The 23,102-nt window shown below is 41.8% G+C and overlaps 1 protein-coding gene and 1 pseudogene across 3 annotated transcripts; both read left to right on the top strand.

The window, feature by feature from the left end:
• The first annotated feature begins 4,052 nt into the window (after positions 1-4,052).
• On the top strand, positions 4,053-8,834 carry FAM170A (family with sequence similarity 170 member A). Of its 2 annotated transcripts, XM_084883137.1 has the most exons (3): positions 4,053-4,238; positions 7,252-7,392; positions 8,125-8,834. In XM_084883137.1, exons 1-3 carry the CDS (start codon positions 4,169-4,171, stop codon positions 8,793-8,795), a joined length of 882 nt encoding a protein of 293 aa, XP_084739263.1. In that variant the 5' UTR covers positions 4,053-4,168; the 3' UTR covers positions 8,796-8,834. The 2 variants fall into 2 exon arrangements, with proteins under 2 accessions (XP_084739263.1, XP_084739264.1); XM_084883138.1 differs by lacking the exon at positions 7,252-7,392.
• An 11,495-nt stretch (positions 8,835-20,329) lies between these two features.
• On the top strand, positions 20,330-21,307 carry LOC311621723 (small ribosomal subunit protein uS5-like; annotated as a pseudogene). Its single transcript has one exon. The product of its transcript is annotated as a small ribosomal subunit protein uS5-like (transcript).
• The last annotated feature ends 1,795 nt before the right edge of the window (positions 21,308-23,102 follow it).

A 23,102-nucleotide genomic window follows, 5' to 3' on the forward strand; every position in this document is an offset into this window, starting at 1 on the left:
GTTGTGTAGCTCATGTGAAGTGCAAGGAGCTGTGGAAAATCAGAGATAAGGAACCATGGCCTCTATTTTCAAGGTTTGTACCCTGTGTTGTGGGGAAATCAGACACATTTGTTAATAGATGGGCCGAACACAGAATATGAAGAGTTATCAGAGGTACAACTAGCAGCTATGAAAATGTGGAGTCATTTCTCACTGGGATATCTAGAAAGGCTTCTCATAGAAAGTAGGGTGTTTATTTATTTATTTATTTATTTATTTATTTATTTATTTATTTTGAGAGAGAGAGACCGAGAGGAACATGAATGCGAGAAACATCAATTAGATGGTTCCTACATGTGCTCTGACCAAGGATCAGACCCACAACTGAGATATGTGCCCTGACCAGGAATTGGACCCACAACCTTTTGGTACATGGGACAATGACCCAATCAAATGAGTGACTCAGCCAGGGTGAAAGTGGGATTTTAGTTGAGCATCAAAACAAATTATAGTTTAAAAATTTGTGCTTTTGAAAGAAATGATGCCAGGAAGGGCCCGTGTTTTGTCTGAGGGAGGGCGGTTTGTTCTGCTTGAGCAGAGGCTAGAAGATGAGTGCTGTGCTGTAGCCTGGAAAACCCAGCAGGGGCTTTCAACCCTGCAGGGGTTTGTATGTTTGGTTGAATATTTTACATTTTCCTCTGTTCATATTGGGAAGCCATTTAAGATGTAAGTGGGGAATAATAGTCTTTAAGAAAATAACTGACCAGGATGTACTAAAGATGGGGAAGGAGATACTCATTCATCAACAATTAGGGGAAGAGTGGAAGATTGCCTCTAATTCATTAGATATGCATTGTATCTGCAGAAGCAAAATAGGCAAGCATATCTTTATGCATAAATCCTCTTCCCATATACGAGAAGCATCATGGAGCAAATATTTCACAGCCAAGTTATCTTTAAAGTAACAAGAGCAAAAGCGATTTGGAATAAATGTTTCAGAACCATTTATTACCTTGCACAGACCCATGAGCAAATAGGATTGAGCTAAAGCAATGACTGCAGTGTGGCACATGGTTCTGCAGGGGCTGCCACACTATTATATATGCTTTTATCTTGGTTCAGCGCTGGCTGTTGCCACTACTATTACTCAAAGACCAGGAGTGTCAACAAGATAATCGAAACAACAAAATGGGAGTCAAAAGTTTTTCTGCCTCTTTCTTGAAGTCTTAAGAAGACCATTTCCTTTGTATTCCCTGTATTCAGAATATAAAAGCCTCCCAGGCATGTAATCTTCAGTAGGTCAAACATTTCCAAAGGCAGAGAAATTATTTTGCGGTTGCTTTTCGGTTTAAGGCAAGTGTTTTATGGGCTTCCAACCCTTCTCTCCTGACCCTATTTATGAAAAAATAAATAAAACAAAGTAAATGCCGTGTAACTACAGTGTCCCAGTGTGAAAATCCCAGCACAGCATGGTGGAAAAGTTCTGAATTATGATCCAAGAGATCTACGTTCTAGCCCTAGTTTCATGAATGCACAGCTTGATGGTTTTGTCACATTTTATATTTAAATGGAGCATTAGGGTTTTTCTATATGGCCTTGGTGCTATTCCTTAGGAATGGCCATGTTATTTTTGCTTATGGAGTCTAGAAAATGAGGAGACACATGATGAGACTGTGGTCAACAATTTTGGGTGGAAGCAATGTCTGTTACTTTGAGCCAGAACATTTGATGCCAGTGCGAGACTCCACAGAATTCTTCCTACTGTGATGACTGACAAATTTTCAGGTAGTGGCAGCTTTGTCAACGTGGACCCAAAATGAGCACAATGAGAAGCAGAACTCCTACCCATGGGAATATTATCGTGAAGGCATCAAACTGACGGCACCTGAAACCACTGATCAATCTTAATATTAAAAATGGGACTTTATGTGCTTCTTGTTATGGTGTAATAAGAGGGTAATAGCATCTTCAATATTATAAAGTAATAATGAAATAATAAGAAATTGAATCTAAATATAATAATTTTTCTAGATTTAATTACATGTTTATAAGAAAGTACAGGTAATAGGGGAATATCTTAAATGACATCACAGGAATATAATCAACCAACTCCAAACTGGACTATTCTATATGACAAACAACTTTATTTCTCCAACAAATAAATGGCAAAAAAAAGAAGAGGGGGCTGTTTTAGACTAACAGGTAGATCAATTAATTGCAACATGTGGACCTTGCTTGGATTTTGAAAGCAATGAAGCAGGTATGAAAAAGACATGCTAACAGAGTTGGGGGAAATTGAGTATGGCTTGGTAACTAAGTGCTATGGAGGAATTATGGCAAAGTTTGTTGGGTAAGATAATGATAATATTGCTGATTGTTAAAAAACAACAACAATCTTTTAGTCTGTTGAAAATAAATACTGCTACACTTAAAGAGAAATGATGTGATGTCTGAGACTTGCTTCAGAAAACAACCACCACACACCTAAAAGGAAAGTAGTGGACAAAAAGCTAAGAGCATGCTAGTGTGTGTACATGTGTTTGTGTGTGTACAGAACAAGAACGAGACTATTGAAAATGTTGAAAATGGGTGATGGGTTTATGAAGCTGTGTTCCCACTATATACTTCTCTTTACTTTGTGTGTGACCATTTCTGTTACAAAAAGTTTTTAAAAATCTTCCTTGTCCCTTCTTTCCTAGGGATTCTGCAAGAAACTGGAAGGCTAATCTTACCCAAGAACCCTCCTGAGGCTGGATCTGCCCTGCCTTCACCTCTCTCTGCTGAGACTTTAAGACATTCTGCGGTGCCCTTTTGGATGTGGACCCACCTTAGCCCGCTGGGCATTTCTAATGTTAGCAGTGACTTCTGGGAGTTCACCTCCTCCCTGTACACCAGTCCTCCCTGTGGATCCTGGCCACGGCCTCGCAATGAGGTGTCTCTAATTTTAGATTGGAATCAGGAGGATCCAGATGGGTTGTCACTTATAACTGGTATGAACTTCAGCCCACAAGCTGAGGTGTGTAAGAAACAATGTGAAACATTTTTTTATAACTCCACTTAGTTTGTATTTTAAACCTTGATCCTGCAGGTGTCCAGTTTGGATTTCCACCCATTCCTGTTTGGAAAGCATATAAGACCCTGGTCTTGAGGGTTGGGGGCAAGAGCATGGTCACTGTTTATGAGAGCCCACAGTTGTAGTTTCGATGCCCATCAGTTTGGTGGCCATGCCTCCTTTAGGTTTGGTGACCCCTGGGGTCACTGGGCCAGGGGGTGTGGTGTGTAAAGGCTGATGCTGGAGATCCATGCATTGCCCTGTGCATTTTACTGAAGAGCAAAGTGAAGCTCAATGAGTTAAAGGCCTTGTTAGAAATATCTGGAGAAGTGAAATGCCTGTTTTAAAGGAGATTGTTGTCTAGGGTTGGCATGGGTGGACAGGTTGCCAAGATTATGCTTGTGTGCACAATACAGCTGCCATCTCCTCTTGGAGTTTTTGGCACATCCCCTTCCCCCCCTAAGTCACACTTGAGAAGCCTCTCCTTCATGATCCCTACACATTTCTCTCTGACTGAATTAGCACTCTCAACACTAGCAGGGTAAGAAGGGAACAGCTAGTTTCCAAAGTCCTGCTTCTGTTCTGTTTCTGCCCAAGCAGCCTCTCTTTCTATGGATCCTGGGACTTTAGGGACAAAGCAAAGATGGCTGTTCCTGCTTCCAGCCTCGCCGTGTCCCACCTCTGCTACCCACTTGAATGCCGAAGGGGAGGGGTGAAATAAGGAAAAAAGAGAAATAAACAGGAACAGATAAACATCTTGGTATATCCTGCCACAATTGGAAATGCAAGAGTTGAATTCATGGGAGGTTCCACTGGGAAAAATAATTGTTCTTGACAATGGTGTCTGTGCAGTGACAGGGAATGGGCCTCCGCCCATGGAATGCTCGAGGTCATCATTGAGGTCGGAGAATTCTGCTGTGGGCTTGGCAACCTTTGAATCTGCGCTGTAGAGAGCACTGGGCAGTGCTGCAGGTTCTCTGAGGGGGCTGAGTTCTTCAGCCATTTAAGACGCTCACCTCTTTTCATTTGCACTGAACCATTTCAATGGACTTCCTGCGAGCCAAGGAGGGCCAACCTGTAGGGAGAAGGAGGAGCTGGATGTTAGGCATCTTCTAGGGGGCTCTTCTTGCTAGTAGTATGAAACAGCGACAAAAGAGGAAACATTTGGAAAACAATGAGTCCCAGGAAACTGACGAGAAGGGAAGAGGTATGTGCTGAGTACCTTGTCGGAGGCACAAGGGTGGCGGCCAGCCTGAGCCCTCTCTGAGAACTGGGTCTGAGGACAACGTGCACCTATGAAGTAGGGAGGGAGAGACCTGGCATCACCCGGTGTTGCCATGTCCATCTTTAGGGTCCCCATGGCATGAGATGGCATGGAGAGGCCAGATGCCCTGGCAGATGGAAAGTCCAGCCTGCCGGTCTGAGGGCCTGAGCACTCTCCTGGGGCTGTTCGGCCTGGAGCTACATTGGATTCGGAGCCCAATGGGGTTCTGCTTGTACAGGCTCAGAGGTGCAGCTTTTCTCGGTCCCCCCATTCTCTCTGTTCTCTTTGCTTGTTATGACCCTAGGGTTCCTGGGCCAAGGAGTGTGGTGTGTAAAGGCTGATGCGTTGTCCTGCATTTTACCAAAGAGCAAAGTGAAGCTCAATGAGTTAAAGGCCTTGTTGGAAATAGGTGGAGAAGTGAAATGCCTGTTTGAAAGGAGATTGTTGTCAGGGATGGCATCCTGTTGAAAGCAGGAGATTTTATTTCTCAGCAGGAAGTATTTACCAGTTGATCAATGGGAGTGAATCCACAGGGGTGAACTTCCCAGAGATCAAGGGAAGCGAAAGGCCTTCCAGAGACTAAGACCAAATGGATGAGGGTGAGAAATGTCAGGGTCCTGCAGGGAGCACTGAGACCCATGAATGTACTTCCCAAGCCATGTGGTGACTGCGCGCATTAAATGTAAACTAGTAGCTTGTCCTGAAAAGTGTGTGTGTGTGTGTGTGTGTGTGTGTGTGTGTGTGTGTGTGACATGTAGAAGGTGGGGCAGAATGGAGCCCACTCCAGAGATCCAGCTCTAGGGTTCTGTCCAAACTGGAGCCCAGCAGTCTCCAGAAGGCCCAGGGTCCTGAAGACCATTGAATGAGCCCTGGGAATGGAGGCCTGGCCAGTAGGCAGATGTTTAGATAGCAGGTGACACAGGAGGCGGAAGGCAATGGTTATTCCTGTCCTGTATACTTCAGGATATTTTTTGTCTTTGTGCATGTGTGGTGCACATGCACAAATACTTACAAATTGCTCATGGATAAAATGGGACAGAGAGCACATCGGATATACAGTCTGTATGGTAAGGTTCCTATAATCATCCTGCTGACACTCAATATGGATGAAAGTGTATTCAGAATTCTTGTGAAGGATGTTCCATGGACAGTCACTCATACACATCCATGTACACTGGGATGGAGAAAAAAAATTACACATCTCCACACACAACTTTTTATTAAAGAACACACAGAGTATATAGGTGTATACACACATCACTCCTATACTACGCTCACATACAACTCCTGTGTATATCATCCTTTCTTACCGAACCACACTCTAGGGGCTGTATATATAGATTTGGATCTATATATCATGCAAACACAGGTAGCTTCAACTAGCTCTACTTCTGTAATAACTAGTCACATGTCATACACACCACCCACACAACACATTGTACGGGAATACCAGACTCACTTTGCACAAACAACCAAAAAGCAGATTCACCAACATTTACCAGGTTTGTTTGCCAGATAAAATACAGAATGCCCAGTTAAATTTAAATTTCAGATAATCCACAAATAATTTTTTAGCATGAGTATGTTCCAAATATTAGAACCCAAACATTGCATGGGAATATTTACACTAAAGAATTATTCATGGTTTATCTGAAATTCAAATTTAACTGGTGTCCTAAACCCTTATATGCTTACTACCAGCTGACACATCATATAGTTCTTGCATTTCTGTTTAGTGTCTGTGTTTTCTTGCTCTAATGTTCAGCATTATTAAAGCCTAGAATAGTGGATTAGTGCCTGATACATAGTAATTGCTCACTGAACATTGCAAATGAATGAATGAATGAATGAATATATACCATAAATACAAACTATATGATATAATCAGGTTACATGCCACACTCAATTCTGAGTTGTGAACACAAACCATACACACAAACTCTCCATAAACATAGATACAGACATTTCTACCCCATTTACCACACATCCCCACACTTACCAAAGGCTTAGCTGAGCTCTGGTCAGTGGTGTACAATGGTTAGAGCATTGGCCCTTGTGTTTGATTCCAGTCAAGGGCATATATACCTGGGTTGCAGGTTCATCCCCAGCCCAGTTGGGGCAGGTGTGGGAGGCAACCAATCAATGTGTCTCTCTCTCCCTTCCTCCTTCCTTTCAACTCTCTTATAAATAAAGAAAAAAAAAAATAATGGAAAAATATCCTTGGGTGAGGATTAACAACAAAAAAGGCTTAGGTTAGTGGTTAGCAAACTAATTAGTCAACAGAGCCAAATATCAACAGTACAACGATTGAAATTTCTTTTGCCGAAACCGGTTTGGTTCAGTGGTAGAGTGTTGGTCTGCGGACTGAAAGGTCCTGGGTTTGATTCCGGTCTAGGGCATGTACATTGGTTGCGGGCATATCCCCGGTAGGGGGTGTGCAAGAGGCAACTGGTCGATGTTTCTCTCTCATTGATGTTTCTAGCTCTCTATTTCTCTCCCTTCTTCTCTGTAAAAAATCAATAAAATATATTAAAAAAAAAAAAAAAAAGAAAGAAATTTCTTTTGAGAGCCAAAAACCAACTTCTGCGCATGGACCACGAAGTTTCAATCGTACTGTACATGCATGCCCACACATGGTATTTTGTGAAAGAGCTGCACTCAAGGGACCAAGGAGCCGCATCTGGCTCAAGAGCCACAGTTTGCTGACCACTGGCTTAGGTGATACACATCACTCTCACACTTCTGACATATTCACAGTCACCACTGAGACCTACATCCTAACAAGATACTAACAAAGTAATTGTTGATTATAACTAAATACTGAAATAACCACTGAGAATCAGAGTCTAAGCCATGTCTATTCACTGCACCTGACAAAAGCCAGCCACTCAGTAAATATTTTTGGACAGATTAATGATTCAGAAACATTTCTCTGAGACTTTTGTACCTTCCTCAGGAATCTCGAAGTCACAAAACGATGTCCTTCAGCTTGGATCAACCGAGGTGGCCAAAGGCTATGACCCAGGGGTAGGGGAGATCTCCTCTGCCTCTGACTACTTAACCTGTGTTTCTTCTCCACTCAAGCTCATCCGTAGCGGTAAGAGTGTGGGCCTCCTTGGGTGCATGGTAGGAGGCACACAGAGCCAAGCATGAACCTCAGAGGAGACCCAGGGCAATCAGAGATGATCAGGTCTATGTGAAGGAGCCTGGGGAGGATGGCAGAATGGTTAGAAGATCTTGGATATGAGCTCACTATAGGAGAGTGTGAGCCCTGGTGCAACCACAGGGGGCAAGTTTTGGAGTAAGGGCCAGAAAAGTGTGGGCTTGAGGTATAGGCAGAGGGACCAGATTAAGTACCTTCAGAGGAACATGTAAGCTTTGCCTTTACTTCCAGTGAAGGACAGAGTTCCTCAGCCCAGGCCCTCACAGCTCACATCTACAACCACACTCCATGATATCCATTCTTAGCACACACACACAAAACCCAATCACATGACCCACAATGCCATTCTCCCACATTCCACAAATATCACAGCAATGATAACACAAACTCACATTGGTGTCATAGCACCCACCCCACCAACATTCCCCAGACCACAGCCTTCACCACCATATACAGACACCTCTCCAATATCCCTACACACACAAATCAAAAGCCCACAGATGACATCAGATACACTACCCCATAATATGAACAACAAGCACCAAGCTCATCACACAACTACGTCACATCATATTCCCTCTCTCCTGTATCCTGCCTATTCATACTTGATTCCTCAGTTTCCGCATGCCCCATACATGTTCTTATGTTTCTAATTTCCTTTCCCAGGAATCCGGAGATTACATCAAGAGAGTGCCCAACTTAGATCAACCCTAAACCAGATTAAGGAACAAGAGGAGGCTGTTCCCCTCTTACCACATGTCTCCTTGTCGTCCCCTTCATCCTATAAGACCTGTGTGATCTCACAGTATAAAAACAAAGAGGAAAGGGGCATGAAAATATACTACATGCAAGTACAAGTGAAAAAGGGTGTGGCTATCTCCTGGGAAACAGAGGACACCTCAGAGTCACTAAAAAAGAAGCCGAGGATGGAAGAAGTGAAACTTCCTGAGAACGTGCGGGTAGATACACCCCCCTCTGACGTGTCCACCAGAAAACTCCTCTCTGAGCCTAGCAGGGAGGTGAAAGAGCACGAAGAACGAGCAGAGACAGACAGCCCACTAGGGTTGCCCACAATTGAGGAGAGACCCAGGGCCAAGACACCTGACTGGTTGGTTACTATGGAGACTGGCTTTAGGTGCATGGCCTGCTGCCGGGTCTTCCCCACTTTGGAGATCCTTAAGGAGCATGTGCAGTTTGGGATCAGGGAGGGCTTCAGCTGTCACGTCTTTCATCTCACCATGGCTCAGCTGAGAAGCAATGTGGAATCAGAGAGCATCCGGGAAAAGGAGGAGGAGGAGGTGAAGAAGGATAGAAAGGAAGAGAAGCAAAGAGAATAACAGAACGAGGAGGAGCAGCCCACAGTGTAAGACCTTGGCTTGAGGAGATCCTGGAACCCATGTCCAGGTTGCATGTTTCATTCTCCAAAGGATAGGAAGTGAGCAGGGGCTGGATCTGATGAGGGAGCTGTGCCTTCTCCAAGCCAGTACTCTCTCCAATCCAGGCCTCTGCCTCAATGAGAGAGTTGGGGGTATATCACAGCAGGGAACAACTGAAAGGGTGGGGTTGGGGTGGTAATGCACCTTGCCCAGGCATTTAATAAGTCCTGACTAAGTGAGAATTTATCCCGAGTGTTTCAGCTGCTGCAAGAAGTTCCGAGGATTTCCAAGGGCTAACAGAGCACCTTTCTTCTTTAAGTGTCTTCCTCTGTGTTGGTTTCCTCACAGCAACTGAGACTCCTGGGCCAGAAGATCTTAGAAGATGGTGTGGCCTCCTCTTGGGAGAGGTAAGGCCTGAGGCTGGCACAGTCTTCTGAGCCTATGTCATGAAGACCCAGAGGAACCTAAGGGAAGGGCCTGCAGGGCTGCACTGGGTTACCTGGTGCCTCTGGAACTGCACCAACTTGTGGCATACCCAATGCTTCCAGGGAATGTATCCCCTTTATTTATTAAGAAAGTAGAGAATTTTTACAGGAGTTCTCCCAGTCTCCATGTTTGACCTCACTGTAAGAGGAAATACCACCAAGTGCCCCTCCAGGGCCAGGAGTGGTCTGAAGAAAGGACAGGGGGCTCAGCAGGATCAGAAGTTTCAGGACTGAGAGTCTTTGGCCTGAGCTGGGATCTCACTGTGGCCTTATGGACAGAGTTCCTTGGGAAAAAGTGGAATATGTAGACAGAAATACATGCAAATGAGGTCAGTAATAAGTGATCTGGAAATATTCTAGAACCTTTATTTTGCTGTAGTTGATCTGGAAACAAACTCATTGTAGTATGTGTAGCCTCTGAGCTTTAAGACAAAGTGAAGGGTAACTGACTAATAGAGTCCATATGGCTTCTTGTCTTTTCTTCTTCTGCCTCTTTTGTTTTCTCACTTCCAGGGAGAAGATAGGACCCTGGAGTTAGCAGACAGAATGCCAGTGGTGTGAAGGAAGATGAAGGGACCAGTACTCAATCTAACACATAAACATCATATGTAATAAAGGCTGTTTTGCAAAACCTTCCTGGATAAATTTTTTAAATTAAAAAAATTTTGTTTTAATATTTAAAATGTTTATTTTTAATTTACATTTAAATTCAATATTATTTTGTATTAGTTTTAGGTGTACAGTATAGTGATTAGACAATCATATACTTTACAAAGTGTTCCCCCCATATTTCTAGTACCCACTTGGCACTAAACCTAGTGGATATATTCTTTATTTAGATTAATCTAGCCATCTATCTATGATCTATCATCCACCATCTACATCTGTCTCTCTAGTGGTTTGTGAATGAGGTTTTCCATAAACACCAAAGATACCCACCATCTTTTTCCAGAAGGCACAGTATCCAGTCTCCTGGGATTGATGAGGCTTCTGTGTGACTGTTTTTCAAGGCTGGAAAACAGTCACATTTCACATGGGCCATGACAGCTACACTGGGTTCAGAGGATGCATTTGGAAAGTGGCAGGAGCTGTGGAAGCCAGGTCTAATGGGTCTTGATTTAAAACACTGGGAAGGGACCTTCAGAGGACTGGAAGGTGGTTTGCATGCCTCCCTAGGTGTGGCCTGGACAAAGGACTGACTGTTAGTTGTGGCTTCACAAGGGAACCCCAAGACAAAGGAGGGATTTCTCAGTCTTGAAGCTATCCATGGAACAGGGTCCTCCTGAGATGGTAACACTCCTTTACAAAGTTAAAAAAAAAGCCATCTGACCACAATCTGGAATTTGGGGAGAAGATCGCTGTGTTATGAGTTTGCTCTAATATTTCCAATTGTAACATTAATATTATAACTTCTAAATAAATTCTCATTCTAGCCTCTCAGGTTTTTGATTTTGTCACCTCTGAACTTCATCTTTATACCACTTCTACCACCCATTGGAGCTCAAGCCACCTAGGAGGCACTGAAGACATTTTGATGCAGGAGGCTCTCCAAAGTCTAAAAGGTGAGGAGGAATAATGTGTATTCCTAATCTGAATAGGGAGCCAAAGCCAGGCCTTGGAAAGATTGATGGAATTAGAAGGAAATAATTGGAAGTTCAGAGCTTTTTCCCAGTTTAAGCAGAATAAAGTTTAATTCCACAGTCCCATGGATATATTTTTTTTTTCCAGGATGTGTAGGGGATCTTCCATAGGACTTTATTTGTTTTTTAATTTATTTTTAAAAATTCTTTATTGTTGTAAGTATTACATGAGTCTCCTCCCCACCCCCTTGACTTCTCCCAGCCTGCCCCCACCCCCAGAACAGGCCCTCACCCCCCTATTGTCTGTGACCATTGGTTATGCTAATATGCATGCATACAAGTCCTTTGGTTGATCTCTTATTCCACCCCGCCCCTCCAGTACACCCTCCCACCTTCCTCTGAGGTTTAATGATCTGTTTGATGCTTCTCTGTCTCTAGATCTATTTTTGTTCATCAATTTATGTTGTTCATTATATTCCATAAATTAATGAGATCATGTAATACTTATCTTTCTCCGGCTGGCTTATTTTGCTTAGTACAGTGGTCGGCAAACTCATTAGTCAACAGAGCCAAATATCAACAGTACAACGATTGAAATTTCTTTTGAGAGCCAAATTTCTTAAACTATATAGGTAGGTACATTGTTATTAACTTAGGGTACTCTTAAGCTGGCCTTTGCTAAAAACTCAAGGGGCCAAAGAGCTGCATGTGGCTTGTAAGCCGCAGTTTGCTGACCATTGGCTTAGCATAATGCTCTCTAGATCCATCCATGCTTTTGCAAATGGTAAGGGTTCTTTCTTTTTTATAGTAGCATAGTATTTTATTGTGTACATATACCACAGTTTTCTAATCTACTCATCTGCTGATGGGCACTTTGGCTGTTTCCAAGTCTTAGCTATGGTAAATTGTGCTGCTATGAACATAGGGATACATATGTCCTTTCTGATTGGTGTTTTTGATTTCTTGGGATACATTCCTAGAAGTGGGATTATTGAGTCAAATGGGAGTTCCATTTTTAATTTTTTGAGAAAACTCCATACTGTTTTGGGGGCTTTATTGAATGAACAATGGTTCCAGCGATCCAGTGTTGCCATTATTATTTTTGGCAATAATAATAAACCAGCTTCCTAACTGGTTTCATGCTTCCCAGCCTCTTCCTCAGGGATATCATCTATATACACAAATCTCTTGCCTCAAGATGCCTAGTCATTCCTATAACTACCATTCCAGGAGTTCAGAATTTGAGGCCTGTGCTAGCTTACCATTTCATACTCACTTTTTGACCAGCTCTGTATACTCTACAATCTTCACCTTTGTTCCTTTTTACCCGCTGTTGAGTCTACCAAAAATATCTCTTTCCCCTTCTTTTCCTAAGTCTTCACCATATCCTCTCCTTTCCTTGGAATGTTATTTGACTTTTCTCTTTCACTGACTGCTTCAAATACCTAGGAGTTATTCCCCATAAATTGGTAACATATTGGTTATAAAACGAGGATTCTCACAGTGGATCCTGCTGGAATAGAGACTTTCCTGTAAGTGTAAAGCATGGAGGGTGTTACCTGAGGACCTGTAGATAGGATGCATAGTGTTGCAGGAAGAACTGCATTGACCATGAAGTGGGAATCAAGGCCTTTGGCTCTAAAGCTTTTCTAAGATGACTTACACGTCTTTCACACCAGATCATCTCAGTGGGGCCACCGACAAAACCAATTTTCAATAAGACTTTGAATCTCTGCTTAGAATGAGGCATTTCAGAGCAGTTTGAAGCCATACTTATGCTAATCTTTAAACTGTTGGTTAGGATTCTAATAAAGTAGATGTAACTCTACTCCCCACCCTGAAATCAGCCTAAATGAACTAGATCAGAAAATGAAGATAGATGGGGACTTCTCACAAATGGGGACTGGCCACAACCCTTGCAGCCAGCTGTGACCCTCCTGACTTATACTCACTCACTTTTGGAGTCTGCAAGTGTCTGAGTTTGGGAGTGGAAACTGGAGTCAGTGATCAAATGCAGGCTGGATCGTCTCTAGATACTGACTCTAGAGACAATCATAATTTATAACATAATGTCGCTAAAGCACACTGGCCACACTGATATAACTTATCCCTGGCCACACTAATCTCTCTCCCTCAATACATGTCTCCCCCAGTCCACCTCTTTCTTACCTCCCAGTTCAAGGAATAGTTTTTACAATCGAGCTGAGATTTATTATTTGTTCATATAAATTTCTCTTGCTGTGGGCTTCTGCTTCTAACATTTCAAAGCCAAAATTTTTTCTTTTTTCTCTTTTATTTGAGCTGGATATTTCCCTTCCTAATGCAATGAATTTAGAGTACCAAGCTAGCAAGAAGGGGGGGAGGTAGTCTAGGAGCAAAGAGAAATAATAAAAAATATGCCAGTTCATTTTTAATATTATTATACAGCTATACATTTTTGAAATTTAGGAGTAATACAGAAATGTTCTCTTCATTAAAAACTCGATATTGAAGTAAAATAAAAGTCCATTTTCATAATACTCCTACCCCATTCCCTGTTTCCTTCTGCAGTGAGATTTATTATTAGCTGTTTGATATTAAGACCTTTGGTCCATGCATTTCCATACATAGTGTTTCATTTATGATAGATATCTAATTTTGTAGAGATTTTTGGTTCATAATTTATAACATATCATATCTATTCTAATATTAACATTTTTATTGGAGCTCTTTTAATGTCTCCAATATAGATTATTAAATACAGATATTCAATACCAATCTTTAATATATATCCATCCTTTTTTTTTTTTTTTAGTTAAGTATAATTTACCTATTCCTGCTGAAACTGGTTTGGCTCAGTGGATAGAGTGTTGGCCTGCGGACTGAAAGGTCCCGGGTTCGATTCCGGTCAAGGGCATGTATCTTGGTTGCGGGCACATCCCTGGTAGGGGGTGTGCAGGAGGCAGCTGATTAATGTTTCTCTCTCATGGATGTTTCTAGCTTTCTACCCTCTCTCTTCCTCTCTGTAAAAACTCAATAATATTAAAAAAATAATTTAACTATTCCTTTATTTTATTTTATTTTATTTTTAAAATATATTTTATTGATTTTCCACAGAGAGGAAGGGAGAGGGATAGAGAGCTAGAAACGTCGATGAGAGAGAAACATTGATCAGCTGTTTCCTGCACACCCCCTACCGGGGATGTGCCCGCGAACAGTGTACATGCTCTTGACTGAAATCGAACCTGGGACCTTTCAGTCTGCAGACCGACGCTCTATCCACTGAGCCAAACCGGTTTCAGCGCTACCTATTTCATTATTAATGGACACTTTGAGAAAGATTTCCCCTTTCTTCTGCAATTGTCTTGTGACTTTCCCTGTTAACCAGGTTGCATTTCTTCTATATACTCAATGGGTATCATTAATATTTAAAAAAATATATATTTTATTGATTTTTTTACAGAGAGGAAGGGAGAGAGATAGCTAGAAACGTGGATGAGAGAGAAACATGGACCAGCTGCCTCTTGCACACCCCCTACCGGGGATGTGCCTGCAACCAAGGTACATGCCCTTGACCAGAATCGAACCCGGGACCTTTCAGTCCGCAGACCAACGATCTACCACTGAGCCATCAAGAAAATATTTTAAATGTTTTCCAGTTTCCCTCTGGGTTATGGACATCTTAAACTCTGCACTTCAATTTTTCTCTCAATATTTGGAGTTGATCATGGCTATTTCTCCACTTAAGGTTGAGTAACTACATGATTGATTTCTCTTTAGGGATTTTTTTTTTTTACTTTTATTTCAAGGCACTGAATTTGATTGTGGCTTGTGAATTAGTGCAAAATCTTCAAGTAAGAACAGGCCTTTGACTAAGTTACTTAATCTGAGCTTCAACTTTCTTCTGTGTAACCCAGAGGCTTGGACTAGCTGAGCTTTAAAAGGCTGTTTCTTAAGAGTCACTCTCCTTTATTGATGTTATTGATGTTATTTGAGAACAGGGTCTTTTCTCATAAAGTAAGAGCTCCATAAAGTTAACATGTTGAGTGGTGTATTTTTTTAATCTTGAGTTGGGCATATTTAATTAGTCATTCTGTTAGGTATATTTACTTTTACATATGCTTACCTTTAAAAGTTTATATAGCTGTTAATACTATTTTAAGTAATATAATTTTTTCTTATTTTCTCTTACATTTTAAAATTTATTATTGTTAATGAAGAGAAACTTGATTTAAAACATTTGTTGATCTTGTGTCTGTCAGCCTTGTATACTATGTTATTAGTTCCTACTAGTTTGTGTGGATTTCTTAGAGTTTCCTAGATAAGTGAAGATATTAAATGTAAATAATATATTCTGTGGATAAATTTAGTTCATTATAATGCATTTTATATAATTTTTCTGCACCTTTTTGTTTTTGTTTTTTTTTTTTAAAGATTTCTCCTCTTCCCAGAGAAAACCAGCATCAAAGATTTGCAAGTATTCAGGCCATATTTTAATTATTTTCTTGCATATATATTTACATACATGCACCCATAAGCAATATGTAGAATCATTTTTTTAAATTTACATAACTGTTATCATAATCTAACATTTGAATCTTCTTTTTTTTTATAGTTCCTTTGCTTTGCAAAGAGTTTATAGTTCCATTTGTTTATTTTCCCCCCTTGCCTGAAGCAATATATCAGAAAAAAAAATATCACTATGAGAAACGTCGCATCTTATTTTCTTTCAATCACTATTGTGTTTTCAATATTTATCCATGCCAATTCATGTAGATCCAGGTCTTTCATTTTTAACTCTTTGCTAGTATACCATCATATGCATATGGCACCTGATAGTCAAGAAGGGCCAGGCTGTCTGAAGGGATTGCTGCCTCCCTTTAGCCACCTGCCAACAGGCCACCTCAGCCAGCAATCAGAAGCACAGACGAAAAGAAAAGCCCCCAAATAGAAAATCTAAGAAGCTTCCCAGAAGGTAGGAGGTTAATGCTGGGTATCCTGTTGGGAGCCCAGGGGAGATTGGGCGGGCCTGAGTTGCCCTGCTGCCGCCTTGGCCACCTCAAGAGAAATGTGGAGGAAAGGAGAACCCAGAACCTGTGAGTAGACACAGAAAGATGTTGGGGACCGAAGCTGTTACTGAGGTCACTGTGTGGGACCGTGAGGGCGCAGAGAATTTAGATAGCCAAGCTCTGCCTTCTGAGAACTTCTCCCTAAAAGATGTTCATAAGTAAGGTGATGGCCAGGAACACACAGTTGACTTGGGCCACACTGTCACAGATGCTGCTGCTTTTTTAGTATCTCTTCTTGTTCATACATTTTTGTTCCCCATTGTTTGGCCACTGCCTTCAGTACTCCAATGATAGCTAGGGGACCAGGGACACTAATGACCGATCTTGCTATGTGATGTTAGTCCACAGATTGAGGGTCATGAAGGCAGCCAAACTAAGCTCTGGAAGGAGAGGTGAGTTAGAAGAGATGATTTGAGTTGCGGGTGCTCTTTCAAGTCTTGATGAAGGAAATGTTGCTCTAGTGCCTCAAGCATTTCCTGAAGACCTGCTTGTTGATAGGCTGGCCAATGAGACTGAGTTCACTCAATGAAGGAACCATGGACCCCATTATCTCTTTGCTGCTCACACTGGTCCATCTCTGACATACACTCTGCAAGACTGATCTTCCCCTGTAACAGCTTTTCACATGCTACTATCATCTCATCAGCATTTACTGCCACTCTCCAATGTCCCCCTACTATGTCATTGCAGTGAATTTATCATTTGATAAACATGCTTCTTACCAGATTCTCAGAAACTCCTTATAAAGTCTATCTACTTTATTCCATCGTATGAATAATGCTTCTGATTTTGTAGCTTCAGAATAACCCATTAGAAAACTTTTCTTTTTCTCTTTTTTTTGGCATATCCTTCCTATCTTTTAAGGTTCTTTTCTTGTTTTTCTACCATCCTGACCCCCTCCTTTTATTTTCCTATATCGGTAATTTTTCAACCTCCCTCCCTAATTTCTTAACAAACATTTAGAGTTTATTCCGCACAGTTTAGAAATATTTATTGAAAAAGAATAACCTCACAGGTATTCTTGCAATTCTGAAAGCTTCCCTGTCTGGCAACCCACAGAAACAGGCCCCCAGAGACCTGCAGATAAGTTTCAAAGCCTTCTAAGAATAAAGCGCATACCAAGAATACCTTCCAGCAAATTAGAGTCTCTGGACAACTGCCTAAACTGAGCTTTGGATTCCCACCCAAGAAAGAGGATTTAGATAAAAGTCATGGAGTAAAGGTGTCTTAAAAATCTACATGAATAGAAAACCAACCAACCAACCAACCAAGCAAACAAACAAAACACACCAAAAATTGGAAGAAAAGTTCACAAAAAAAAAAACAAAACACTTTAGGCAATGGTTCCATTTATCAGTTTTTAATATGTACCAAGGGGTGTGTGTTGTGTATGTTTACGGTTGTGGTACATTGGAAGTGGAGATAAAGTTGAAAGGGCAGAGTGAGCTCTAGTTACAAATCCAGACAAGTTCAGCAGAGTTGCCCATTGCTGTCTGAATAATTGCACTAGGCCTGACAGATTTCAGCTGTTTCTGCCATGCTTTTTGGAGCAACCTGTAAGTGTAGAGGCTTGGGTTCCCTTTGTAGGTTTCTCAGTTTCATTCCACTATGCCAGTGGTTGGCAAACTCATTAGTCAACAGAGCCAAATAGCAACAGTACAGTGATGGAAATTTCTTTTGAGAGCCAAATTTTTTAAACTTAAACTTCTTCTAATGCCACTTCTTCAAAATAGACTCGCCCAGGCCGTGATATTTTGTGGAAGAGCCAAACTCAAGGGATCAAAGAACCGCATGTAGCTCACGAGCCGCAATGTGCTGACCACGGCACTATGCAATTTCCTGGCCTCATCACAGTGCTGCCAAAAACTGACCCAAACACGCTGCTGTTCTGGGCCCCCAGTAGTTTCTCTTCTTGCCATCACTGGGAATATTCTTCTGAATCTCTTGGCTAAGTTCTTCCATCTTTGAGGCACTCTACTTTATCCTCACGATTTTACCCCCCCCTGTTTTTTTACAGTAGATTTTTGATGATTTCTTACACCTGAAGTCAGAATCATTATCAATAGAGAAACTATTTAACCTGTTTTAAGGTGTCATGAGAATTTAATCTTTAATTTTCTCTAAACAAGGAGGAGAAATATGATAAAATTAGCTATTACTGAGAGAGAGTTATGAGCCAAGTACTCTTCCAAGCATTTGTGTGGACTATTTGGTTAGTCACAGAATGACTCTATGAGGGAGAGGCCCATAGTATATCACAGGATGAGCTGTGTCTGTTCTAAGTCAATGTGGGCACAACTCCTGGAACCTTGCTGGAACTTTGTTGTTCTGCACCCTTGGGTCAGCTGGGACCAGATCACACTAACCCGCGGTATATGAGAGTAGATGAGGAATTTATTCATGCTTGAAGTTACTGTAACCTGTACTCATATCAAGTACTAAGAGATTCCAAGTTCAATGAGGTGTATCTGGCCCATATAAATCTCCAAATTGTTCTACCAGTCTGTGCAGAAAACCTCTGGCCTAGGGGAGTTCTGAACTGGTTCTGTTTGTTCCCACCAAGTGCAAGTTCAGGGCCTCTCTGTGATCCCCCACCATCATCCTCTAAATATCTGAACCATCTCACAACTCAGAGGTTTATGAATGTCCTGCCATAATGGAGATAGAGTAAGTCAGATGGGCCCCCTGGAACTCTCTTGCTTGGAGTCATGGGTGAAATGCTGGCCACTGGAAACACATGCTTGCATAGAGGCAAGCAGGATGATCTCAGGGAGCTTGCTCTGTGTTAGTGTGTGTGTGTTCCCTGCTAGTAGATTCTCTTGTCCAGCCACCTCCAACCTCCTTCCATCCTATGCGGAAAGAATTCTTTTCATCCCAAGCGTAGGATGTTTGCCCCATCATCTTTCCCCGATATAGGGTCATTGTGAGTTGTTCCAATTTTCTCTCACTTCATCTCTGCACTAGTCTCCTCCCTCCAGAATGGTCTGCTGATTCAATGGGTGTAGATCCAAATATAGCAAGAAATACTAACAATTCCAAAATAACAACACAGACATAGCAGGAAAACTTCAAAACATTTATCCTGCCATATTTTAAAAATTGCACAAACATTATATGAGATGTCTCACTGTCAAAACTCAAATGATTTAGAAATGGAATAAAATGTCTTCTTTATTCCTTCCCCAGTTTATTCCATTTCTCTGTTAATGTGATTAACCATCTGATATATAAGCTTTCAGACATTTTTCTATGCATATACACACTTCTTTCCCCCCACATTGAGTGGGTGACTCAGTGAAGAGGGTGAACCATAGAACAACAGGATATTCAAGGTGACATATGTGGGAAAAAAGGTATGTGCTATCTGCCTCATGGAGAAATAGTTCCAGTAGCTGGTAGTGAATATCTAATGAGTGCTTACTCTGTGTCAGGTATTCTTGTAATGGCTGCATATATAATTATCATTTATAATTTTCACAGCATACTGATGGGTCAGGTACAATTATAAACCCCATGTGCCAGGTAAATTCAGATAAAGTACAGATAAATACCCAGAAGCCAAGTGACTTGCCCGAGACCCTAGAGCAACTCAAAATTCATACTTAATCACTTCGCTCTGTTATCTCCATCTGGGAGACTTGATGATTTAGCCAATAAAACTTTTATATATCATGATGCATTTTTACATTCCTAAAACTATCATGGGCTGGCTGTATGGGCTAACTACACTGCTATTTTTAAAACCCTTATGCAGCTGGATGAAGGTAAGCCAGAGACTACAAGATTCAAGACTTCCTACCAACTTTTAAAAATAACTTCTTGAATTCAATTTATGTAACATCAAGTCTAGGATCTAGTCCAAATAGTAACAGAAAAAAGGGAAATATGTAGAAAGTACTTAAAGTTGACTACTACTGGGAGTGTATCAAATCTTATTGGGGCCAACGTGATACCCACAGAAAACTTGCTCTTTCTTGCCTAGGCATCTGGAAGAACTCCACTAACTACCAAGGTCCCGGAGCAGTTACTCAGCTCACTTATGAGCACCGGAGCGCTCCCAATTTAACAGAACCATAGAGAAGCCTTAAATTTGGTTTGCAATTCTACATTCTTGATGCAATAACACTTTCAGAGTGTGGGAGGATATCAAGCTATGAAACTATCCTTGGAGAGATTTGCTTATTAAGTTTGGCTTTTTCAAGCTTCCTAATATGTTTTCACTAAACACCAGGCAGTTCTCTTTATTTTTCAGATACATGTTGTTCTTCCTTTGTCTAACAAACTTTCAAATTCTTTTTGATGACTGATCAAGATTGGAACAAATAAATACCTAAAATACCTATTTAAAATAAAGAAGAGCTTCTTTTCTGACAAAACACCAAATGGCGGATGACACTGGTGCAACGGGGTGGGGTGGGGGGAGGGAGGGGGCCCCGGAGGCCCAGGAGGCCCGGGGCCCCGGAATAGGAAGTCGAGGCAGCTTCCATGGAGGATTTGGCAGCGGCCTCCGGGGCCGGGGTCGCGGCCCGGGTCGGGGCAGGGGCCGAGGCCGCGGAGCTCATGGAGGCAAGGCCGAGGACAAGGAGTGGATCCCTGTCACCAAGCTGGGCCACCTGGTCAAGGACATGAAGATCAAATCCCTAGAGGAGATCTACCTGTTCTCCCTGCCCATCAAGGAAACTGAGATCATTGACTTTTTCTTGGGGGCATCCTTCAAGGTGAGGTGTTGAAGATCATGCCTGTGCAAAAGCAGACCCGTGCTGGCCAGAGGACCCGGTTCAAGGCATTTGTCGCCATTGGGGACTACAATGGACATGTTGGTCTGGGTGTTAAGTGCTCAAAGGAAGTAGCCACTGCCATCCGCGGAGCCATCATCCTGGCCAAGCTCTCTATGGTGCCCGTGCGGCGAGGCTACTGGGGAAACAAGATCGGCAAGCCCCACACGGTTCCTTGCAAGGTGACTGGCCGCTGTGGCTCTGTGCTGGTGCACCTCATCCCTGCCCCCAGGGGTACAGGCATTGTCTCGGCCCCTGTGCCCAAGAAGTTGCTGATGATGGCTGGTATTGATGACTGCTACACCTCGGCCAGGGGCTGCACTGCCATCCTGGGCAACTTTGCCAAGGCCACCTTTGATGCCACCTCTAAGACCTACTGCTATCTCACCCCGGATCTCTGGAAGGAGACGGTGTTCACCAAGTCTCCCTATCAGGAATTCACTGACCATCTTGTGAAGACTCACACCAGAGTTTCTGTGCAGAGGACCCAGGCTCCAGCTGTGGCCACCACATAATTAATTTTATACAAGAAAAATAAAGTGATGATTTAAGCCTGCTTAAAATAAAATAAAATAAAGAAGATAATGACAATGACAAGTAGAAAAAGACCTAAACTTGAGGAAACATTTCATTATAGCTAATTAATTGGAGAGGAAAGTTTATGTTCATTATTCAGGGTGTATGAATAGAAGCCAAGGGTTCTCAGGCATCTCTGAGATCCTTATGAGTCTCCATCATTCTGATAAGTTGGGTTGGCCAATAAAATATTGAAGGTTTAAATTTGAATATCTGAAAAATCACAAATACATATTTAATATAAGTATTCCCCAAATATTGCATAGGAGTCACTTATATTAAAAATACTTTTTAATTTAAATGAACTTCAAATTTAATTGGGTATCTTGTTTTTATTTTATTTACTAACTCAGACAATCCTGCTGTTGAGCCATGGTGGAGGTAGTTAAGGGCTGGTACACACTGGCTCTAGGTAAAGTATGAAATCCTTTAAAGGTGTAGGTCAGAAGCCATGGCAAGTTCTCAACTTCAATTATTTCCTTGGGCTTTGCTAAAGTCCTTTTAGTAGGTCTGGAAGCCCATATTCAAGGGGGAATCCCAAAGTCAGTGTCATCCTGACAACCATGTTTCCAATGCCAAATGAAGTCTTCCCAGAATTAACTGCAGGTGACTGACAGGAGATGAGGAGGATTGTGAAACTTGGGGCTAAACGTAGCTTTTACCCTTTAAGGTAAAGTTTTGTTGTCCTGGGAGATTTTACAGGAGCAATGTGAAAGTGCGTGATCAGGCTCTAGTGACCCACGGAATTATGATCTGGTCTTAAAAAGACAGAGCCAAGCTTAGATGTTTCTGGGGGCCAGGTAAGGGCCTGAGTTTAAAGCTTAGCTTTTATGGCTTGTGGAGACAACAGTGAACTGGGCATAGTTCCCAGAAGGGAAATCACGGAGGAAACCTTGGCTTCATTTACTATTCAGGCTTTTATAATATTTGGTTTTACACAGATTGTGTTTCAAGGGTGGAGCTTGTTTACAACCATAGAGGTCCAGAAAATTCTCTGATGTGCTCTTTAGACCTTCACTCCAAAGGGGAGAAGAAGGCTGAGGCTAGAGAAATGCTGTGAACTGCTGACAATGGGTTTCCCAGGCCCCAAACACTTGATGCTGCTCCCTGACATGGGCAAAGGGACTTTCACCCATTCTGTGGCCTGTGGGAGCAGTGTTAAAGGAAGCTACTGTACCTGACTCAGAGGTTTTATATGTTGTAGGAGAAGACTGTCATACTTAGCTAATACTGGTACCACTAGAGTCAAAGAGAACAAATGGTCTGAAGTGGTGGTATCTGGGACGGGAAGGATATTGCTAAATTTCACAGATGCCATAGGACCAGGGATTACCACCAGAAGAACTGGGTTGTAATTTGGGTTGCAGATAAGAGTGAGAGATGGAATAGGGATTGACCTCATACAACTGGCCAGTTTGACTGCCATCCATCATCCATCCATCCATCCATCCATCCATCCATCTAGTAGATATTTATTGAGTTACTGTCATGTTAGCTTTTGAGATACAATAGTGAAGAAAAAAATTCTCAGTCTTTTAAGCATTTTAAAAATGTTATTTATTTATTTATTTATTTATTTATTTATTTATTTATTTATTTTAGAGAGAAAGAGAGAGGAATAGAGATATAGAAACATATGTTGTACCAGTGACCTCTTGGTTCATAGGTCAATTCTCGAAGACTGAGTCACATCATTCAGGCAAATTCTCAGACTTTAAGGATTTTATAGTTCAGTCAGAAGGCCTGATAAATAAGTAGGCAGTTATAAGATAGCATATAAGTCATTTGATAGAGTAAGTAGGGT

This window comes from Pipistrellus hanaki (assembly GCF_964339955.1).
Source record: "Pipistrellus hanaki genome assembly, chromosome: 4".
Taxonomy (NCBI): domain Eukaryota; kingdom Metazoa; phylum Chordata; class Mammalia; order Chiroptera; family Vespertilionidae; genus Pipistrellus; species Pipistrellus hanaki.